The sequence below is a fragment of the Pantherophis guttatus genome, chromosome 13 (assembly GCF_059756535.1).
Source record: "Pantherophis guttatus breed Tessera chromosome 13, ASM5975653v1, whole genome shotgun sequence".
Taxonomy (NCBI): Eukaryota; Metazoa; Chordata; class Lepidosauria; order Squamata; family Colubridae; genus Pantherophis; species Pantherophis guttatus.
This window is the reverse complement of record NC_142075.1, coordinates 16,479,702-16,502,805: the sequence shown is the minus strand read 5'-3', so window position 1 is coordinate 16,502,805 and position 23,104 is coordinate 16,479,702. Positions and strand designations below refer to the sequence as shown.

At 44.1% G+C, this 23,104-nt stretch overlaps 1 protein-coding gene across 2 annotated transcripts in view; it reads right to left on the bottom strand.

Moving 5' to 3' along the window:
- HDGFL3 (HDGF like 3) overlaps positions 1-23,104 on the bottom strand; it is a 39,594-nt gene that overhangs the window by 5,084 nt on the left and 11,406 nt on the right. For both annotated transcript variants that reach the window (XM_034434644.3, XM_034434645.3), the window contains exons 2-4: positions 9,928-10,004; positions 2,114-2,252; positions 498-656 (exon numbers count right to left, since the gene is read on the bottom strand). In XM_034434644.3, the coding sequence (XP_034290535.1) occupies positions 498-656; positions 2,114-2,252; positions 9,928-10,004 (375 nt within the window). The remainder of the gene's footprint in view (positions 1-497; positions 657-2,113; positions 2,253-9,927; positions 10,005-23,104) is intronic.

Below are 23,104 nucleotides of genomic sequence, written 5' to 3'. Positions count from 1 at the left end.
GCAGTACTGCATTCTAACCACTGTGCCACCTCGCAAATGCCTTCCCTCCGCTTAGATTTACAGATCTGGGTGGCCCTTTTTAAAACCATGGCATATTTATATATCATTGGCCTTACTCTTTCCTAAAGTTAAGAATCTGTGAATAATTGTGTATGTTACAGTGGGAGGGAGGTGAGGATTAGGATGAATTAGGATTGTGAAGTAGCCAACCTTAACTTTGATCGTGTTCTCTTTATTTTTTTATATCGTCGCAGACAAAAATTACACACCAACAACTTGAAGAACAATTCCGGAAAGCAGATTTTAAAAACTCAGCCTTGACTTAAAGGCAGCTGGGAAACATTTGGCAACTTTAAGACTTGGGGACTTCAACTCCCAGCATGGCTGGCTGAGGAATTCTGGGAATTGAACTCCGTAAGTCGTAAAGTTGCCAAGTTGGAAACTCCTGCTATAAATCAAAACAGCTCCAGGTCGTAAGTGAGAGCTTCATGAATTACCTTTGAAGTGTAAGATTTTTTCCGTTTTGAGCCCGCTTTTTCATTCTTCCTTTTGCCTTTTCCATCTTCTTCTACCCGATCCCCTTCTTCCTCGCTGCTAGCATCTGCCGTGTTCCCTCCTTCGCCTTCGGTTTCTGAGGAGCTCTGTTGCTGAATAGCCTTGGGAATAAAACCAATAATTAGACCTCGACTAGGTTTGTTTGGTAACAGTTTGTGCAAAAGTTGATGTCAGCCCTGAAGCTGGCCTGACTGAGACCATTTTGAGACTTCAGGGCTAAACACGCTGGAGCAGAGGGATGGGGGGGGGGAATAGAGATAGTTGGGGTTTGTAGTCAAAACAAGATACTTTCTCTTGAGAACCAAGGACATTCCTGCAGGTGCTCAGGAGGAGGGGACTGGTGTCACCTAGCAACTGGACAGTATCCTGATTGGACCATGTGACTGATTGTTTTGAGAAAGTGAAAAACTTTTATTTTTAATTAGGTGAAAACTGTGGGAATACTCAGAGAAGGTTTTTCACCAGTTTGTGCTAATATGACATATCCAATAAACTTATTCTTTGAGGAATTTACCTGCCTTGAAGTTTTGTTTGCTACAAGTATGTTACTTGGAACTCTGACAGTTGATCACATGACCCTGGGACACTGCAACCGTCCCAAAGTCAAGCCAGTTGCCAAGCGTCTGGATTTTGATCACATGACCACGGGGAGGTTGCAATAATTTTAAGTGTGAAAAAGTCATAAATCACTTTTTCTTCACCGCCGGAGTAATTTCAAACGGTCATTAAATAAATGGTTGTAAATTGAGGACTACCTGTATACCAATGATACAACCTGAAGAAGGTGCAAGCTTTGATCTCAACTCAGTAAGGCTCCTTACACACTGGGTGGTAGACAGCATCATGCCTGGTAAGATCATTTCTCCAGTTGTATAAAATCCTACTTGCCGTATTTTTCAGAGTACGAGACACTCCGGACTATAAGATGCACCTACCTTTTTTGGTGAGGAAAACAAGAAAAAGAAATCTGCCTCTGCCTCCCAGCAATTTTCCCTCTTTGCAGCAAACAGCCTGCTTTACTTTCATTTTCATTTTCAGCATAACTTGATTAGCACAAGGGGAAAAAAATCTGCTCCCAGCAATTTACCTCTTTGCAGCAAGCAGCAGAGACCTGCGCAGCAATAGGCAAGGGCAATCCCTGCAGCCTGAAACAGCTGAGAGTCGGGAGGCCAATCCAATGGGCAATCAACTTGTGCTAATTAGGCTGTGCTGAATGGGCTGTTTCTTCTTGCTGCTTGCTGCAAGGAGGTAAATTGCTGGGAAGCAGAAGCCAAAGGGTGGGCGGGGCTACATTCGGTGTATAAAACGCACCCAAATTTTCACCCCCTTTTAGTGGGGTGGGGGGGGGGGAAGGAAAGGTGCATCTTATACTCCAAAAAACACAGTAGTCATTTTTGTGACTTTGCTTAGGCAAAACCTCACAAGAGAAGGGCTCAAAAACCAAACTTTCTGGCTACACAAATTTTGCCTTCAGTCCTCACTATCACATATTGGCAAAAGGAAGGAGTGGGGAATTGGGCGGTAAAAGATAGAAAAGGAAGTCCTTTGTTTTTTTTACCTGGTATCCACTAAACTTGACACCCGGGTTGTTTTCGATTTCCCACAGGCCTTCATTAAACCCTTTTCGTTTGTTTGATTTTCCAAACTTGTCTTTATATTCTTTGTAAGGGAAGAGGTCTTTAGGCCCCAGAAATGCCCTGCAGTTGAAAGAAAGGATAGGATCAAATGACAGATCAAATGATAATCCGTATTCTTTACAGATATGTGTTATTCATTAACTAGAGGAAAATGGCACGCAGATCCCCTTTTGTTGGATAGGCCAACGGTGGCTCAGTTCAGATACCACATCAAACCCATGGTGTGTGAACATCACCTCATCACTTAATCCGTGGTTAGACCTTTGAAAGATGAACCGCTTGGTGGCCTTTGGAGGAAAAATATAACATCTGCCACTGATTTTTTTTTTCTCCATTCAGAAATCAGAGTTAACCAGCTTTTCCCTGCTTTGCACACTCCGGATGTATTCTGTGACACACACCCCCATCTAACATGGCCATGTTGACTGGGGAATTCTGGGAGATTTATAATATCACTGTGGATATTATACTCCAAGTGGAGAAGACCAAAGGATACCTATCCATATTTAGAATACTAGTGGGATGGAAAAGACAACCTGTGTAGATAAGATGTGTAGATAAGAACAATGAATATTATATGTCGCCAAGACACTTCCAGTTTTACACGGGAGAAAACCCGAATAACCAAAGACCTACTGTGAAGTTTCTGAAAGATGCCTAATTAATTCATGAGTCATGAGCCGAACTTCATATGTCATAAATCACATTCTCCAATTAACCACTCTGGCTGGCTGTGAAATCCAACACCTCCTTCTGATTGCGGTCAGGAAGAATGTATGGAATGCACTTCAGTTAGGGAAATCAATCAGCTCTATCAGTTCTCCCTCCCTCCTGCTCATGGCAACTTGAAAGCTTTGCAAGTTGACACCTACATACATATATACGTACATATAAATATATATATATATATATATGTTGGAATAATGCGGTTATTCTACTATTGAGTAGTAAACAGAAATGACAGAGAACTACAAAAGCAAAGTACGTAAGTTGGTACAAAATGCTGTAAAATTACCATTAATGTTATGTAATGTTCAATACGTTATGTCTTGACATGTTTTCTTTTTATCTATGTGTGATTGTTTTTTGTGTTGTTTTTAAAGACAAACTGTTTAATAAAAATTATTTTTTTTTAAAAAAGGAAAAGACAACCTGAGCTTCATTCTTGATGATTACAGGAACATATTCTTGTAGGCTTCGGGGAAATGACATTAAAGTGATTTGTCACTGTTTTTCTTCCACAACTGCAGACTTGAGATCAGGCACCAACCAGCCATAACTTTGAGATTAGCCAACATTCTGTGATCCCAGTTTTCTAAGTGGCTGCAAATTTCATTGAGGGTAAAGTTTATCTACATAACCATCCTAGCTCTCCAAACTGTGCCAGGTCTTACAAAGAGAGCCAAGTTCTATACAGCAGCATTTCAAAGCCCTGGGGCTCCCTGCTTTTTTTAAAAAGTTTTTTTTAAAAAAATAAATCATTTACATAATTGCTAACTGCAGGTATAACACAATTTAATATGGCCCTGACACCGAGTTACTCATGTCAGCCCGTTAACACAGGATGGCGAATGGATCGTTTAGCCCTTACTACTGTCAGCACTTCAAGCTGCATTTACTCTAGTGCTGACATAAGAAGGAGAAGAGGAGGCATCTGGAAAGGGACGTTTGACTTTTCACCTACTTATTTTCCCTGGAGATAATATCCCCTAGGAGATGGGATGGGAGGGGGGAAATTCCTTTGAGCTGAAGCAGTAGATTAGGGGTAGAGTGACTTGGAAGATGGCCAATGAGTGCAGAGGAGTGGGGAAAGGAAAGGGAGGTTTTTGGGTCAGGAAGCCAGTGTTGACTGCGATGGAGTCAAAGTTAGAATGTCGGGCTTAATAAATGGGAGTTTTTCATCAAAGACTTTGTTTAAAATGCAATTTATTTGAGACGACCTCGAAACCTGACAACTACTGTAAATGCTGCTGATGTAGGACAGGTGTGTCAAACACAAGGCCCGCGGGCTGGATCTGGCCAATGATGTAGTCGGATCCGGCTTGTGTGGCCATCCTGGAAAATATAAGGGTCCGGCCCGTGTCACTTCGGCCCAGTCTACCCAATGCGAAGAGGAAATATCAGGCCAGTGTGGCTTCGGCCTGGTCTAGCCCGGCTCCCTGAGGCGGCCCTCAATGAAATTGAGTTTGACACCCATGATGTAGGACATGACCAAACTGAGGGAGGGGTCAAGCACATCATCAGTTTGAAGTCCCTTCACGCCCACAAGAGATGTAACTCTGGGCCACTTTGAATTCGTCGACTCCTATCTACTGTCAATTTGCTTTGACCTTGGGTAGTTCAGATTCTTGTAGAGAGCTAGCATGAAATAAACTTGCACTCATTTGAACAGCCTTCATTCCTGATTTCTTGAAGCTGAGAGTTGAATTGTGAAGACATGTTCGGTAGGGCGTTCGTTTATCCCCGAATTTCGCACATCGCACATCGGGGACGCAAACTGATCCTACATCTAGGGTTACTGCACCATTTGGTACATTAGCTCTAGTAGGTGGGATTAAGCCAGTTCACACCACTTCGGGAGAACCGGTTGTTAACTTTCTGAGCAGTTTGGCAAACTGGTTGTTGGAAGAAATCATTAGGGCAGAGAACCGGTTGTTACAATTATTTGAATCCCGCCACTGATTAGCTCCCGTGGCATCATTCGGCCGTGCTCTTCTCTGTGTTCATTTCTCTGCTGCCACCAGGCAATGCTACTGAACGGCTGACATCTTAGCTATTAGTCAGGAGTGCTCCAAAGGCAGAACAAATGCTCTAATTGACAAATTGTGCTCTCATCAACTTAGCGGAGAGAAATGCGTTTCCTAAATAGAAAGGAATCATGTGTTTCTTTTCCTGTAAACAACTGCAGCTCTCTTACGGTTAAAAGTTTAGGAAGATCTGCCCTCCTGTGGTGAAGAGACATAAAAAGCACTTGCCAACTCATTGCAACACAGCACTGGTCCATCACATAGCATTCTGTTCATGTCACCACTTGGCTAGGAAGACACTGATGATTGCCTTGATCTCCCCTGCCCTTCTCCTGCGGTTATTCACCAGTGAAGAGAACACCATCTGTACATATTCAGAAACCTCTCTTCTTTATACATTTTTAGAAGACAGAAAAAGGGAAGCGACCCCCCCCTTTCAATCAAGAATGATTGTCTAACTATGGCTTGGTTGCAGTGGCAAAATGTAAAATTTGTTACTACTGGTTCTGTGGGTGAGGCTTGGTGGTGGTGGGTAATGTGACTGGGTGAGCATGGCCAGCTTTTTTTTTTTTTTTTACTTTTAAAAGTATTTTTTCTACAACCTCTTCAGCCGAAGAGGTTGTAAAAAAAATGCTTTTAAAAGCCTCTGATCATCCAGCGGAGTTGCTTGATCGGCAGAGGCTTTTTTTTTCTTTTAAAAGCCTCTGACGATCCCGCCTGAGCCGCACGATCATCAGAGGCTTTTTTTTTTTTTTTAACTTTTTAAAGCATTTTTTCGGCCGAAGAGGTTGTAGAAAAAAATGCTTTTAAAAATAATTTAAAAAAGCCTCTGATGATTGTGCGGCTCTGCTGGGCATGGGGGCAGGGGGGCAGGGATTTTTGCTACCGGTTCTCCAAACCACCCACCATCATTGCTACCGGATTGGGTGATCCGGTCTGAACCGGGAGCATTTCACCCCTGCTTGGTTGCATATATAGATTTTCCTCTAGCTAACTCTGTTTAATTCCAACTTCTGGCATGCAATCCAGCTGGTTTCTTGTCATCCAAAGGAAAGCAGAATCTGACATATTGATTTATGATGGCCGTTTAGTTTCATACGAAGTTAAGGAGAGCAGGAGTGGCAGAGAAGTAACATCTGGAGAGATCCAAGTTCTGCACTCTTGTTTACTGTTGTTGCTGCTTCCTCCTCCGACTAAGGATCATTCACTAAAATTTATTCTCGGCTTCTTATGAATTGTTTGGGATAATTTTTTCTCTCTTGTTGTTGTGGCCTGCCAGCGGAGCTGGTGGCAGACTCAAGACAGTGAGGACGTTGGGGAGGAACATGGGCCAGTCCTGGAGTCTGGGGAAGGCTCTGATGAGGGCTCTGCGTCGGAGGCAGAGAGGGGGTCAGGGCCATCTGACAGTTGTCAGCTGCCTTCGGAGTCAGACATCAGTGGAGCAGAAGAAGAGCTGGAGCCTGTTCCCCGTGTGTGCCTGTGCAGAGCTGCCAGGAGAAGGGAACAGCTAAGGAACAAGGGTCGACTCAGGAGTAAAGCTACAGGTGGATGGTGATTGGCCCGTCCCATAGGGAATAAAAGAGGAGCGAAAGGGGAGGGGAGTTTGCAGGAGACAATTAGTTCGCTTAATTGGTTCGTGACTCTCAGAGACTCCTTGCCAAGTTTTGAAGATATCGGCCTGAATAAGTCCCTGAACTTTTCTCGGCAAGGTTTTTCAGAAGTGGTTTGCCATTGCCTCCTCCTTCATAGGGCTGAGAGAAATTGACTGGCCCAAGGTGACTCAGCTGGCTTCATGCCTAAGGCAGGACTAGAACTCAGAGTCTCCCGGTTTCTAGCCTGATGCCTTCACAACTACACCACATGGGGTCTCTTCGCTTCTTGCAGGTTGCTTGAAATCATACATTCTGCTAAATCTGTTCAGCTGCAGATCAAAGACAGGCTGCACAAAAAGCAAATATCACGACGACAGAACTCTACGGAATCCTTGTTTACTCAGCCCGGCCTGTGAACATTTCTTGGTGGTCATCTGGATGCTATCGTGATTTGTGGAGCAGTGTTTATCCCGTGACTCACGAGACACGGTCTACTCTTGCCAATCAAGTCCTCTATGACAGTGTCTGCTAAACCATTGCCAAGGAAACAGTCATGACTCCGCAGGCTGAGCACCGCAGCAGAGCCATTGCCGCTGCAGAAAGCAGCAGAAACCGTGGCTGATGCTGTGCTCAGAGACTATCCCGTCTCTGACCTTTTCCTTTAGCCGTGAGGTATTTTTATGACAGGCTACAGCGAGGGCCGCTTTCGCGCTTTTACTTCTGAACTGCTGTACTTTCTGGGTAGGGGGAGGGCAAAAATAAAAGAGTCTGATAGCATCTTTTCTGACTAACCTCTCTTATGAAAAGGCGCGTAAGCTTTTATGACCGTCAGCTCACTTCATCAGATGCAATCAAAGCAGGGGTGGGGCTGCTGGGGGTTCGCAGGGGTTCGGGAGAACCTCTAGCTAAGATTCTGTGCAGTTCAGAGAACCCCCAAATCCCACTCTGGCTGGCCCCGCCCACCCCGCCCCTCCCAGGAGTCCCCACACGGCCCGTTTTGGATGCAGGTAAGTGCAGGCCGCAGGTGGAGGCTCAGGGAGGGTGAAAAACAGGCCTACCAGAAGTTTGGGAAGGCCGGAAACGGGCCTGTTTACTGCCTCCAGAGGGCCTCTGGAGCCTGGGGAGGCCGTTTTCACCCTCATGGAAGCTTGAAGAAAGCCTCCGGAGCCCGGGGAGGTAAAAAAACGCCCCACCCTGCCATGGTGCAGGAGGTCGACTAGGCTACGCCCACCCAGCAACCGGGCAGAGAACCTCTTGCTAAAATTTTTGAAGCTCACCCCTGAATCAAAAAGTTGCAAAGGCATGCCTTTTCCTTAAGTGACGGGGATGACCAATATCTTTCTACACTGCTTTTTTTTTTTAAGTCTCATTTGACTCTCCACCCCACGCCCACCCCCTGAATGAATTGAATTTCCTGGATCTGAAGGTCTGACCCGTTGAATGAATGCATACCCTCTTAATTGCTCTCTGTCTGTTCAAATGGGGAAGGCAGAACCGAAAGGCTGTAATTACGGGTTTCCTTGCATTTTTTTTTTTATTATTATTATTATTTTGCTTTTTCATACGTTGCCATAAAATAATGCAAAGCGAAAAATACTGCAGTTGCAGGAAACAGGGCATCAAAACCTCCCCCTTTTGGGAAGAGAAGTGCCCCGATCACAATTAGGAAAAGATTATTCAAGGGGGCAATTAGGCAGCTAATAATCATAACCCTTCCTCCCAACACTTAGAAAACAGGAAAAAAGCAGGAAACTCTCGATGCAGCTGCGATCCAGTCTGAGATCACCGCAAAAGAAAAGAAAAGGAACTTTCGTAAGCGTGCAGAGCTGCAAATTATTTTTGAACGTGGTGAAATCTTTCAAGCTGATTTGTGTTCCAAGCAACTCTGATGGTTTTCCAACAAGACTGGAAGAATTCTGAGCTCTGTTAGACCCTTTGGATGGCTTCTGAGACGGATAACCTGAGAACATTTCCAATAATACCAGAAGAAGAGCCCCTTTTCAGGATGTGCAAAACGTACAAGTACTTCTTGGCTTATGACTGTAAAGGAGCCCGTCCATTATGGTCATAAATTATGACAGTCGTAAAGAGGGTTACCCATGTGACCTGATTTTATAACCATTTCTGCAGTGGTTGTTAAGGAAATGCCATGATAGTTAAGCAAAACCAATTATCCAATTGTTTGCCATGGGTGAGTTTTGCTGAAAATCAGAAACAAATAGCACTTAGACCTATATACTGCTTTACAGTGCTTTACAGCCCTTTCTATTATTATTATTATTATTATTATTATTATTATTATTATTATTATTATTATTATTATTATTATTATTATTATTATTTCAATTTATATACCGCCCTTCTCCTATTGGACTCAGGGCGGTGCACAGCCAAGGATAAAAAACATACCAATACAAAATTTAAAATCAATTAAAAGAATTATACAGCTTTGGCCCACAGTTTAAAACAATCCAATTTAAAACCCAATTTACACTTAAAAAGCTAAAAAGAGCTAAAAAAAAGGGGGGGTTCATGCCAGCTCTGCTTGATGGAAAACAAAAGTTTTTAGGGCACGGCGAAAGGCCCGGAGATCTGGTATCCTTCGTATCTCCGGGGGCAAATCGTTCCAGAGGGCGGGGGCTGCCACAGAGAAGGCCCTTCCCCTGGGGGTCGCCAGCCAACATTGCCTGGCTGACGGCACCCTGAGGAGTCCCTCTCTGTGGGAGCGTACTGGTCGGTGGGAGGCTATCGGTGGGTCTCGCAAATACCCAGGTCCGATGCCATGGAGTGCTTTAAAGGTGGTGACCAACACCTTGAAGCGCATCCGGAAGACCACTGGAAGCCAATGCAGCTCGCGCAGGAAAGGCATCACATGGGAGCGCCCTCTTGCTCCTATAATCCCCCGCGCGGTTTACAGAGTCAGCCTCTTGCCCCCAACAATCTGGGTCCTCATTTTACCCACCTCGGAAGGATGGAAGGCTGAGTCAACCTTTGAGCCTGGTGAGATTCGATCTGCCAAATTGCCGGCAGCCGGCAGTCAGCAGAAGTAGCCTGCAGTACTGCATTCTAACCACTAGCTTATAAATGCCGGTTTTCAGCAAAACATCAATGAAGCAGTCACGTAATTGCAGAATGCAGCAAATGGTCATAATTACGAGTCAGAGCTGTCGGAACTTTGGAACTTGGTGGCAAGTATCCCTCAGGAGGTTCTTTTTAACTTTGAACGGTCTGTAAGCAGCCAGTTACAAATTGAGGACTACTTTATATTCAAAATGTTTCGCACCTCCTACTATGCTTCGAAATGAGATGGGCGGCAAATAAATCGAATAAATAAATAAGGAGATGCTTAAACCCCAGAGCCTCTTAAAAGGTCTACTGCAGAATTTTCTCACTTACGTTTCATGAGTCCCAAAAAAGAAGATGGGATATTTATTTGCTGGAGGTTTCACAGCTCCCTCAGGGAGTTCATCAATCTGTCAGTCAAAGAGAAAGAACGATCCATCAATAAATGTCCAATAAAAGGAACCACACTACTCAAACAGCATAGACAGAGCAATGGACAATGGGAAGAGCTATTCAAATGCAGGTTCAGTGTAGTAGACCCTAAGACTGAGAGCCGGTTGCGTGTAGTTGTGAGAAGGTAGTTGTGAGAAAACAGGAAGTGGGCACATCAGGTTATGAATAGCAATAGCCCTTAGACTTATATACCGCTTCGTAGTGCTGTACAGCTCTTTCTAAGCAGTTTACAGAGTCAGCATCTTGCCCCCCCCAACAATCTGGGTCCTCATTTCACCAACTTTGGAAGGATGGAAGGCTGAGTCAACCTTGAATTGAACTGCCAAACTGCTGGCAGTCAGCAGAGTTAGCCTGCAATATTGCATTCTAACTACTACACCATGTTGCAAAGTAGACCGAATCACAAAACAGCCACGGCAGGGATTCCAAGCACTGTTTTAAGGGTAGAATAATAGACTCTTACTTATTTATTCCGTTTTTAATCCAGCCTTTCTTTCTTGGTCATCTCAAAGCGGCAAAGATTAAAAACGGAATAAATAAGTAAGAGTCTATTATTCTACCCTAAAACAGTGCTTAGAATCCCTGCCATGGCTGTTTTGTGAGTTGGTCTACTTTGCAATGTCTTGTCTTCTCTTGATGTCTTACCAGGATGAACAGATTCTGCTTGGATACAGGGTTCCTCAAGGCACCGTCCTCTACACTGTATAGTCCAGGGCTTTTCAAACTTGCAACTTTAAGATAGGTAGACTTCAACTCCCATAACTTCCTAGCCAGCATGTCTTACACGTCTTAAAGTTGCTAAATTTGAAAAACACTAATACAGTATAAACTTTTATAGGTAATAACCAGAAGTATGAATTGCGCCTAGAAGCCTTCAAGAGAAAAAAAATGCCCAAATATTCTATAAAAAAAAGATTTCCTGTAGGATAAGTTAAAAGAAAAGAGGTCTATTTTTATTTACCAGCTTCCATTCCATTCCATTCTTTCCTTCTAAAAAATAATCCCAAAACAAGGTATCCCATATTCATACCTGTCCATTTCTCCAACCTGACAACTCTGGACAGTTCCTATGGGGGTCTTCCCGTGATTTTATCCCCACAATTCCGAGAATATGTGATGCAAGAGCTACAGTGATGTAAGAGTTACAAGACTCACTAATGACTCACAGCTGAGCCATCACAATATCACAAGGCCCTCACTTGACACCAGTGGTGAAATTCAAATTTTTTTTACTACCGGTTCTGTGGGCGTGGCTTGATGGGCATGGTGTGGCTTGGTGGGCGTAACAGGGGAAGGATAAAATCTCCATTCCCACCCCACTCCTGGGAGAAGGATACTGCAAAATCTCCATTCCCTCCCCACTCCTGGGGGAAGGATACTGCAAAATCCCCATTCCCTCCCCACTCCTGGGGGAAGGATACTGCAAAATCCCCATTCCCTCCCCACTCCTTGGAGGCACTGGGGTAGACCAATGCCTCCAAAAACAAATGAGTAGACCGGGACACTCCAAGAACAAATGGGTAGACCGGTACAGCTCTGCAAGCAGTTAAAAGCCTGGTAGACCAGTACCTCTGCTCAAATCCTAAAGAATTGTCACATGACCATCAAACCACACCCACAAAATAAGCCACGCCCACAGAACCGGTAGTAAAAAAATTTAGAACCCACCCTATTAGGTTGAAGCTGGGGGACAGGGATCGGCAGGCCTTTCTAAACTCTTGTGGAAAAAAGCTAAAATAAATATAAAATTGCTAGGAAGTTGATTAAGGACTAGCAACATGTTTGCGGCGTGTTGTTGAGCCACCCCCAAAGATGAAAATAATTGCTTAAGCATCTAAGGGTTTAAAAACGGAGAGGAAATTTTCCATGGCTCTCTGGGTTTTTTTTAAAGGTGTTTCCTTACAAACAGCAAACAGCCATTTGCTCGCTAGTATGACATAACAATAATATGATATGATTGCTTGACAACACAACGGCAGCAGTTACTGCACCCACCACTACACTCAAAAAGTAAGTGGGAAGACAAGAAAAAAAACAACAACACCACAGCCCAGAGGCCAAAAATGCAACTAAAATGCCTTTTGCAAAATTGGAAATTTTTATTCCATTTTTACAGTGGCAAGCTCCTCCTTTTTTCCACTTGGCAGATTCACTTAAGAAGGTTTCCTTTAAAAAATAATGTTTTTAATAAGCAGGTCCACGCTTCCTAAATTGGCTCACTGTTTATTTATTTAAAAGATTTGTGTGTGAAGTTTCTGAAAGCTTTGCAAGTTGACATTGTGTAGGGGCAGAGTGGCTCATAAGCACAAAACAATAAAGACCGTAAAAAGCATAAAAAAAAACCCAACATCCCCCCCCAACAAATGAACTAAAAACAAATAAGCAAATAAACCCTTCCTGGTTTCCAAACCACAACACATCTCCACATACCCAACAAATTGTACAGCATCCACAAGAAATGAATATTTGTAGCTCGGGGGTTGAACAGTGAAGTCCTCGGAGCCCTCCGAGTGTATGGCTATTTCCTTGCAGGCATTTCATTACCCAACTAGCTAGCATCATCAGTGCTAGAAGGCGATAGGTTTTGCTCTTTGTTTATAAAGACGAAGGTGTTACCTAGTCGGATAATGAAGCATTTGCAAGAAAACAAGTTGAGAGAGCACCGAGAACTCTGCAAACTGCAGAGCTTCCAGCCTTATACTAACGCATGATTTGTAGGAAAAACGAGGCATTTAAAGCTTTTTGGAAGCAGGAGAACAGGGTCATGCCAGATCTTGGGGGAAAGAGTGTTGCAAACGGCAGAGTTTGGGGTGGTGGGGCAACTACACCAATCTCACTGGGATTAACATTTAAGTAAACATCCATCAGGAGCCCTTTTTGCTCTGGTTCATTTGGGCGGGGAGTACCAATTTTAACAACCCTGAAGGATGAAGCATCTGTTTCCTTTAAATTATGTCTGCTCCTGACATTAGAAAGGACCACGGCCCTGCCATATTGTGCAATGTAGAAGACAAGGCGGCATCATGTGAGTGTGTCAATGTCATTAGGCAAAAGACACACAATTTTGGGTCTTCCCAACCTCTTTGTGAAGGTCTTAGAATTTCCAGGTTCAGGATTCCCAGTTCAATCTTGTTCGGGAATTTCCAGAGTCTCACTCTATTCGGGGCCAGGCTGGAGAATACCGCTCTCTCCACCCTTCCCGTTGTGGTTAAATGGTGTGTGCAGGAAAAGGCAAAGGCAGCTGATGTCCCTTTGTATCAGCGACAGGAGAAGCTGGAGGAAGGGAGGGGAGTGTGCGGTGGAAGGCGGTGGAGCTGCCAATCGACGCAGGGCAATGCAAGACGACTCCTCTTTTGGAATATAAATTTGGAGGAGGGACCTCTGCATTGTCACCATGGGAGTGACATTTCCCCTGCCCAATCATGGCAGAAAAGCAACCTGGCCAACTCGGGCCCGACCCAAGCATTAATATTCCTTGTAAAATGGAAAACAAAAATGTGGGCCTTTTATTCAAGCACGGACACTCGCTCCCTCTGCCCTCTGCGGCTCGTTGTATCTTTTCAACCCAAAAGAGGAATTCCACTCTGGTATGAATTCCACTTGGAATCAGCTGGGGGTGGGTGGGAAATGAAAACAATTAGGGCACGCGCAGCCTCGGCCAGACAGATTCGGTAGCAATCTTGGCATCCCTCTCTACACAACGCCAAGTTATGCTCCGCGTGGCCGTTTGTGTTTTCCTGAGACTGCGTTGGCAATTCTTCTCACTGGCTGCAGGACCCAAAGGGGAAAGAAAGAGGGTGGGGGGAGTTGCCCACTTAGAACCGCCTCCCATCCTCCATCCCCACCCCACCCCCGGCACTGAGATGCAGGAACAAAGGAGGGACAGGCGAGCGTCTGTGTTCACCCCTGCCGCACGACAACCCCCACGCTGCTGGCTGCTTTGGGAAAGAAAACAAACTCCTGCCGAAGTGCCGACTGTAACACAACCCCACCAGCAGGCTAGAGTTGGCGCCAAGCAGCAAAATTCTCTTTGTTGGTTCTCCTCCCCTTGTACATCCACCTTCCCACTGTTTGGGGAAATAATAGCCTTTATCTAACCAGAGGCTGAAGACGATGGAGAAATAGATCTCATGCTGCTGAAGAAGAGAATTGGTGTTAGAATTAGGAGGATTGAGGAGGGAGGGGAGTTCATGAAACCCTTAGCATGGACAGGACTTAGTTCTAGCCTGGGTGAAAATTTTGGCCTTGGACAATCTGAAACTGCACCACCTGGGGTCCAAGCTAAGCATAGTGCACAAAATTGTCTGCTACAACGTCTTACCCGTCAACGACTTCTTCAGCTTCAACCGCAATAATACACGGGCACACAATTGGTACAAACTCAAGGTAAACCGCACCAAACTCGATTGCAGAAAATACGATTTCAGCAACAGAGTGGTCAACGCCTGGAATGCTCTACCTGACTCCATTGTTACAGCCTCAAACACTCACAGCTTCAACCATCTACCGTGGATCTTATCCCATTCCTAAGAGGTCTGTAAAGGGGGCGTGCATAAGCGCACCAGCGTGCCTACCATCCAGTGGTGGGTTCCAACCGGCTTTACTACCGGTTCTCTTCGTGCACGTGAGGGCCCAGCTCCCGGACAAAGAGAACCGGTTTGGTGACATCACATCATCACTGCTACCGGTTCGGCCGAACCAGGCTGAACCAGGAGGAACCCACCACTGCTACCGTCCCTGTCCTACCATCCCTATCCTACTGTATATTTGTATTCATTTCCTTCATTCATGTCCTTGTTCATATTTATACCTGCTATCTTGTACATGTTTGACAAACAAACAAACAAACAAACAAACAAACAAACAAACAAACAAAGGCAGTGGCCCCCAAATATTGGGGGGGCTAAGGACTGGTTCCCGAGAGAGGTTTTTCCGTGGACTAGAGGGGGTGTGGTTTTGCGTGGTGCCTGCATCTTGCAGATGGGGCTTCGCTTGTTTGCATGGCCCAGTGGCTGGCATGCCGCGGACCAGTGCTTGTCCATGGACCAGGGTTTGGGGACCCCTGCCAGTTAAGAGACAGTGTGGGCAGCAATATGCAAGAGACACCTCTGCCCTACTTGGCTGATAACTTTCCAGATGACCACTAGATGGCAACAGAGAGTTAAGGTGTCTACCCTTTGCTGCCATCTCTTGGTCAACTGCATTTTGGGGGTGAGCATCACTTGGTAATAAAGCAAGATACAATGTAAAGGTATATAACGTAGAACATAGGAATGACATGTAATGGGAATTGGTCTTCAGAGTTATCTTGGCTTTTCTACATGTATGATAGAAGTGGCATATACAGACTGTATGGTAACCCATTTGGTGTAGTGGTGAAGACATCTGGCTAGAGACTGGGAATTCTAGTCCCATGTTAGACACAAAGCCAGCTGGGTGACCTTGAATAAGTCATTTTTTCCCCCTCTCAGTCCTAGGAGCAGCTGGCGATGCGCGTTTGTGCCCACAGAGAGGGCTGTGTGTGCCACCTCTGGCACGCGTGCCATAGGTTCGCCATCACGGGTATAGCGGAAAGGAAGGGGGACAGCCTTTCTCTATGCTTCCCTTTTGTATAGGGAAGCAAGAAGAAATGCTGTTAGGTTTTCAAGGTTCTTGTAATATAGGCTGTACAGGTAGATTCTGTGCTCTAAGCTTCAATTCTCAGCTTCAAAACTCATTCAAGCCTGCGTGAATCTTGATCTCTTGAGGGTGCTTCTCGCTGGAGTTCACGCTTTCCAACCACCAATGTAACATCCTGAGCCCAACTTTGAAAATGTCCAAATCCTTTGCACAAAATTGGAAAAGTGAAGAGATCCCTACTGATGAGAAGGTGATTAGGGAAAATATTAGAACGTGCAGAAATGAACAGATTAACACTTGCAATTAAGGAGAGAGAACAAATGGAATATTATACGATACGGGAACTATTTTATCAATGGTTAGAGAATAAAAATGGAAGTTGCAAACGTGTAAACAATATGCTGATTGTGATTATTAGGATTATTATGCTTAATATTATTATTAGATTCTTGTTAAAAAATATGTTAAGAGGGAAAAAGGAATGGGTTTATTATGTTCAATATCACAATTGCAAAATCAGAGAATTAATATCAATGTAATGAATGCTGTTGTAAATTTTGATGGTTATTCAATGAGATATTTGTACCCAGATGACACACTGTTTAAGGGAAGATGGAATGTTTATATTAAAAAAAATTAATTAAAAAAAGAAAGAAAGAAAATGTCCAAAAATAAATACATATCGTGTTTCCCTGAAAATAAGACCCTGTCTTATATTTTTTTGAACCCTGAAATAACCGCTTGGCCTTATTGCCATGTGCTCAAAAGCCCGATTGGGCTTATTATCGGGGGATGTCTTATTTTGGGGGAAACAGGGTAGTCTACAATTTAAGAACCCATGGGCCAGAGTTCTGACAGTGACATGCATTCCTCCAAAAGAGAACTCAATTGTTCAGTGTATTTCCCTCCAAAACCCGTTAAAGGCTGGATCCACTTCAACATTTGAAGGTGAGCAGTTGGTAAACACTGTGGCAAGAATCTTTGCTTTGGGACAAAAACATAACTTCCAGCTATTTGGCACAATTATATCCTGGTTGGCTTTTCTCCTTTTCTGAATATTTCATACAGACGATCTCTTTTAATGTGATGTTGTTTACAAAGACACAAAAGATTCCAGTTTATAACTAAAGGACAGAAGTGGAATTATAGCTGCAATTGCCTTTAGGACAGGGTTCCGCAACCTTAAATACTCAAAGAGCCATTTGGACCCATTTCCCACAGAAAAGAAAACACCGGGAGCCACAAAACCTTTCCCGTGCCTGACTATTTCTTGAGCGGCCACAAAACTAGCATACATAGTTGAATTAAATGTTCTGTTTTCTTCTGGAAATTTTTTTTCTTGGATTTATCCATGGTTGGCCTACTGGTGGTTGAAAAGCTCAATAAATTGTGTGCTGGTGGGTGTCGCACATTTGCGGTTGTGGCGCATATTTTGAGTGACAGGGAGCCACAGCAGAGGGGTGAAAGAACCACAGGTTTCTGAACCCTGCCTTAGGGCGTAAGTTTTGGGATTTCCAATTCTACTAGTTTGGCCACTTACTAGTTATTATTGCTACAATTATTCATAGTATTTACTTATTTATTGGTTCGATTTATATGCCGCCCTTCTCCGGAGACTCAGGGCGGCTTACAATGCGTTAAGCAATAGTGATGGTTAAGTAATAGTTATTATTATTGCAGGACTTGGGTGGCCAATAAATTTAACTAATGATTATTAATAGTACTAGTTGATGTGTAGCAGATGTTTCGCATCTAAAATTCTACATAAACGTTTAGGTGTTTCTTGCTTTTGATTCACTGTCCTTAATTTTGAAACAGAAAAAAATGTACTTAAAAAAAATCAATAACTAAATATATAAGATTGTTAATTCCCAGCAACCCTTACTCTCAGTTATTTCTTAAATGGCCTCAGATTTATTGATGTAGCTTTCTTTATCATTTACTCACACAATCTCCTGTTATATTTCTCTATGACAGGAAACAGGTCCGCTAGATTAATCAACTAAAGTACTGTGATTAGTTAGAACCAATTAATCAGTGAGGCTGAATCATTAAAAACAGGGTAAAGAATATGCATTCTGTTGTGTTACTGCAACTTCAGAGTTAACAGACACAATCTTTTCTTCTAACAACAAACCACCTCTTTGGTTGACTACAGCACAAGTTGCATTTCCTCAATGTAGCTGGGGAGCGATACAGCTATTTATATGGATCTAACAGAACAATTAATTAGATGATTTAAAAGAGTGATGAGTAGCTAACCACAGTATATATTCTGCTTCAGGTGTAGGTCTGAAAGCCTCAGACTAATCCTGAGAGAACAGCAGTAAAGGCCAATGGTATATTAGAGTTGATTTAAGTAAATTTATATTCTGATCTCTTCCTGAGTAAGATGCAGGGGTGAAATCCAGCAGGTTCTAACAGGTTTTGGAGAACCGGCAAATACCACCTCTGGCTGGCCCCAGAGTGGGGTGGGAATGGAGATTTTGCAATATCCTTCCCCCAGGAGTGGGGAGGGAATGGGGATTTTGAAGTATCCTTCCCCTGGAGTAGGGTGGGAATGGAGATTTTGCAATAGCCTTCCCCTGCCATGCCCACCAAGCCACACCCACATATCCAGTAGGAAAAAAATTTGGATTTCACCCCTGGGAAGGTGGTTCACTTAACTCTACAGAAGGAGCTGTGGTCGCACAGTGGTTAGAATGCAGTATTGCAGATTGACTCTGCCCACGGTGTGGAGTTCGATCCTAATGGGTCTCAAGGTTGACTTAGCCTTTCATCCTTCCGAGGTCAGTAAAATGAGGACTAAGATTGTCGGCGGCAATATGCTGACGGTGGAGCGGTATATAAGTCTAAGTGCTGTTGCTATTTCCTCTTTAGTCTCTTCTTTGATGTGCATAGCCAAGATCCACCTTGAAAAACAACTTGTGTGAATGTTGAAGTCAACATGGAGATGGATATACACACAGGATGTAGTAGGAGGACAGGCAAAGCCGAGGTGGGGAGGAGAAGTCAAGAGAGGAATTAGCTTGGAATCATTACATTCCCACAAAATCCAATCTCTCTTGAATTCTGTCTCTAGAGTCAATTTAGGACTGACCATTAGTTGATTTAGATCCTTGCATCTAGGCATGAGTGATCAATCAGCTTAACTAGAACGTATTATGAGGTCCTCATTCTTTGCACCTGACACAGAAGCATCAAATAATCTTCATTATTAGAAATATTACCTTTGTCTCTACTTAATTTGCCACTTTAGAACCTCAGATGGGACACCGGGTACTTATTCTCTGAATGATTTTTAAAAAGCTTAAAAGAGAGCTTTAAAAAGAACAAATACGAAACCAGAATTCACAGCACTGGAATTCTAATTTCTGGAAGCCTACCACAGCTTTCTCCCCAATCTGTTAAATTCTGTCTTGTCAAGCCAGCGATGGCCCTGCTATCTATATACGGATATTCACCATTTTATTCCCTGCAAATGTAGAGTCACCAAATTGGAGAAGTTTTGACAAAGATTTTGTAGGTTGTTCTTGACAATTCACAACAATGAAAGTGAACTTTGAAATTAGTCTTTCCAATATCTCAAGATTTTTTTTTTTTATTTGCCTTAAATCGGACTCATTCAAAACTTTACAAAATCCAGCAATATGGGCACACAAAGCTTAAAAACCAAATAAAATTCTATCTCACTTCCCACTTGATTTGACTCTGAATGCTTTACAGTCTAATGTTTCTCCTTGAAACTCCTCAGCTGTACTAGTTTCTGGAGACTTTTACGTGTATTCCAATCGGCACTGCTAAGTGGCTTACTATTAGATGCCTTGCCAACATTTTTCCATTTCAAGGCATATGTATATCCCAAGCCTTGTTGCTCTTGATTTGCATGAGACCAAGAGAAAAGGCCATTAGATTGAGAAGTTTTTTTTTTAATCAGGAGGCGAATTCACTAGAATAGGTTGCAAACAAGAGAAGTTCCATTCACATGGTGCAGGCGGCACACAAAACTATACCCCTCCAATCTGGAGAAAAACCTTTCTCCATGGAACCAGTCCCAGGTTCGGGGCCGCTGTTTTAGTTCAACCCCCCCCCCCCCGTTTAAGCAGGAAACCCTATACCTGTGATGGCGAACCTCAGGTTTTCAGGCCGTCTTCAAATAAATTGCGTCTCAAACAAAGTCTTTTTTGAAACAAACTTCCATTTTATTTAGCACGGCAACTTTTACACTGACTCCATGCAGCCAGCACTGACGTGCTGACCCAAAATCCCTCCTCTTCCTTCCCCCACTCCTCTGCATTCATTGGCCATCTTCCCAATCATTCACCCCTAATCTACTGCTCCAATTCAAAGAATTTCCCCCTTCCCATCCATCTCCTAGGGGACATTATCGCCAGCTAAAATAAGTAGGTGAAAGGCAACCGTCCCGTTGCAGACACTTGCGTTCTCCTTCTTATGTCAGCACTAGGATAAATGCATCTTGACGTGCTGACACCTATGGCACGCGTGCCAAAGGTGGCACATGGAGCCATATCGATGGGCATGCGAGCATTGCCCTAGCTTAGCTCCGGTGCGCGCATCTGATTTTCGGGCCTTCTGGGCCCACCAGAAGTAAACAAACGGGCTGTTTCTGGCCTCCCGGGGGGGGGGGAAGGCTCATTTCCACCCTCCCCAGGCTCCTAGAAAGGCTCTGGAGGCTGGGGAAGGCGAAAAACGGGACTTCTGGTCCCACCGGAAGTCAGTAAACAGGCCATTTCCGGCCTCCAGAGGCTTTCTTGGAGCCTGGGGAGGGTGAAAAATGGGCCTATCGGGCCCAACGTGCCATCATGTGCCAAAAGTGGGGGGAGCACGGGGGATTGTGCACGCATGCACGGGGGGGCAGGGCGCATTTAATTATGGGTATGGGCACACGCGCACACGACACCCCCACGCTTCCCTTGCTTCCGGCACACGACGGCAAAAGGATTAGCCATCACGGCCGTATACCATTCCAGAGAAATGGTTGTCCAATCTCTTCTTGAAATCCTCCAGAGATGGAGCACCCACAACTTCTGGAGGCAAGTCACTCCACTGATTAATTGTTCTCACTGTTAGGAAGTTTCTCCTTAGTTCTAGGTTGCTTCTCTCCTCAATTAGTTTAGATTAGTTCTTCTGTCTTTGGGGGGAAAGACTATGCATTTTGGGCAATCTGATGGTTTGGAATGCAATTCCCATCAGCTCCCAAAATAGTCTTAGCCTTTAGCAAGAGACCAATGTCCAAAATATGTGGAAGTCATCAGGCTCCTTTAGAAGTACTTCTATAAGGTCAGGAGAGAACAATTTCCAAGATTTCTAACCAGTTGTTTTCTGGGCTTTGGTCCAGAAAAGGCTTTTCAAGATTGCTCTTCCCTTTGTGTGTTTAAGCAGTTGCTCTGAACTTCTGCCCTACAAATTGGAGCAAACGTAAGTAACCGCTTTGCTTCAGAAAAGAGAAGAAGGCATATTCCTACTGGTAAAATTCCGAAAAAAACCCATTAAACAGCACAGACCAAAATGGGACAGAAATCATACCTAAGCTATTACAGCCGTGGTAGGAACAAAGCACTCAACTCTTTAGTTTGCCGTTTGGTTAATGCACGACTTACTGAATCAACTTTTTAAAAAAAGTCTCTGACGATCCCAGCTGACTTGCCTGATCAGCAGAGGCTTTTTTTCCTTTTAAAAACATTTTTTTCTATAACCTCTTCAGCCAAAGAGGTTGTAGAAAAAATGCTTTTAAAAATTAAAAAAAAAGCTTCTGATGATTGCACGGCTCAGCTGGGCAATTGGGGGAGGGGGGGCAGGGATTTTTGCTACCTGTTCTCCTAACCACCCGCCTCCATCGCTACCGGATCGGGCAATCCGGTCCGAACCGGGAGCATTTCACCCCTGGATTCAAATAATTTAACAACTGGTTCTCTGCTCTAGTGACCGGCTGGGTGGGCATGGACATGGTGGGCATGGCCAGGGGGTGTGACAGGCAGCTCTCAGCCTCCTGCACCCCCCTGGGAGCAAAAACAGGCCACGGGAGGCTGTGCCACACCCCCCACATCCCGTTTTGGGCCCAGGCGGCCTCCCTGAAGCCTCCTGGGAAGCAAAAACGGGCCTAGGAAGCCTCCTGGGAGCGAAAACGGGCAGTGGGGTGCCATCCCGCACCCCATCTTGGGCCGAAGAGGCCTCCCTGCAGTTACCTGGGAGCCAAAATGGGACGCATGGGGATTCCCCATGGAAAGAGCGGGGCAGGAAAGGTGGGGACAGTCAGCAATTGAACTACCGGTTTTCCCGAACCAGCTGAGTCCCACCACTGGTTATAGTCCATTTAATGTGCTCCCAATGACTATCTACACATCCTTCTGTAAAATACACGGGTGATGTGGATTCATGATGACATACCAAGACAAGGAAGGATGAAACCAACGTCTTGTTCTTTGCAAAAAATCTCGATGGTAGCCAAAACAGCTTGCATTTTCCATGAGGTCAAAGTTACTGGTTGAGTTCTGAAACTCTGGAGGGAAAGGATAGAAAAATAACCAGAAACACACACCTAATCCTGGCTACCCGAGTTTCTCTTCCAATTTGTTACTCAGGCAGCCCAGCGAAGAGTCACAATTCCATGTTCCAGTTGTGCCCCTTACAACCTGCCTCTCTTGGAAGATACAATTAACCCTGAAGATTTCTAAGTCACACCAAATGTTAACGTTCTCCTTTCCTTGCCTACTCATCCTACCGAGTTAAGAGTTCAAAAAGGACCACAGGACTAAAAATCAACTAGGAGTGATCAGACAAAATCAATATGTTTAACCTTGAGAAAATACAACTCTTATGATCATAGGCTTCAAATATCTAAAAACGTGAGATGGAAGAAGATACAACTTGTTCTCTATCACTCGTGATGGTAGGACACCCGACTATGGCCCTGTGCTTCAGAAAGGCAGTCTAAAATCTCCCCATCTTACCCCCTAACAATAAATATCTTCGGAAAAAGGATCTAACACTAATATCTGTACCACCATGTTTTTAATATTGCTTCTACTGGTGGCCTTGTATAAACAAAGAACTGATGTTCCAATTTGCTATACATAAAGATTAAGGGGAATATGTTTGCATAAAATCACAATTTGTTACAGCTGATAAAACTAAACCCTCTTCTGCTGGATGATGGCTGTGCTGTATATGATGAATGGATTTTTATTTGCTTGCCAATCTGCCAGAGAGCCTTTCAAAATTAGGGTGAGTTCACACCAGTATTCACAATCCTATCCAATACGCTGATTCTTAAAAACACATGGAAACATCTCCGTGTGTTTTTAAGAGTCAATGTATTGGATAGGATCTGGAATCTCATTGTTCTGAAATCTAAGGTCACGATTGTTCCAGATGTTCTAGACTTCAATTTCCATGTCATCCAACTCAAGATGGTTTG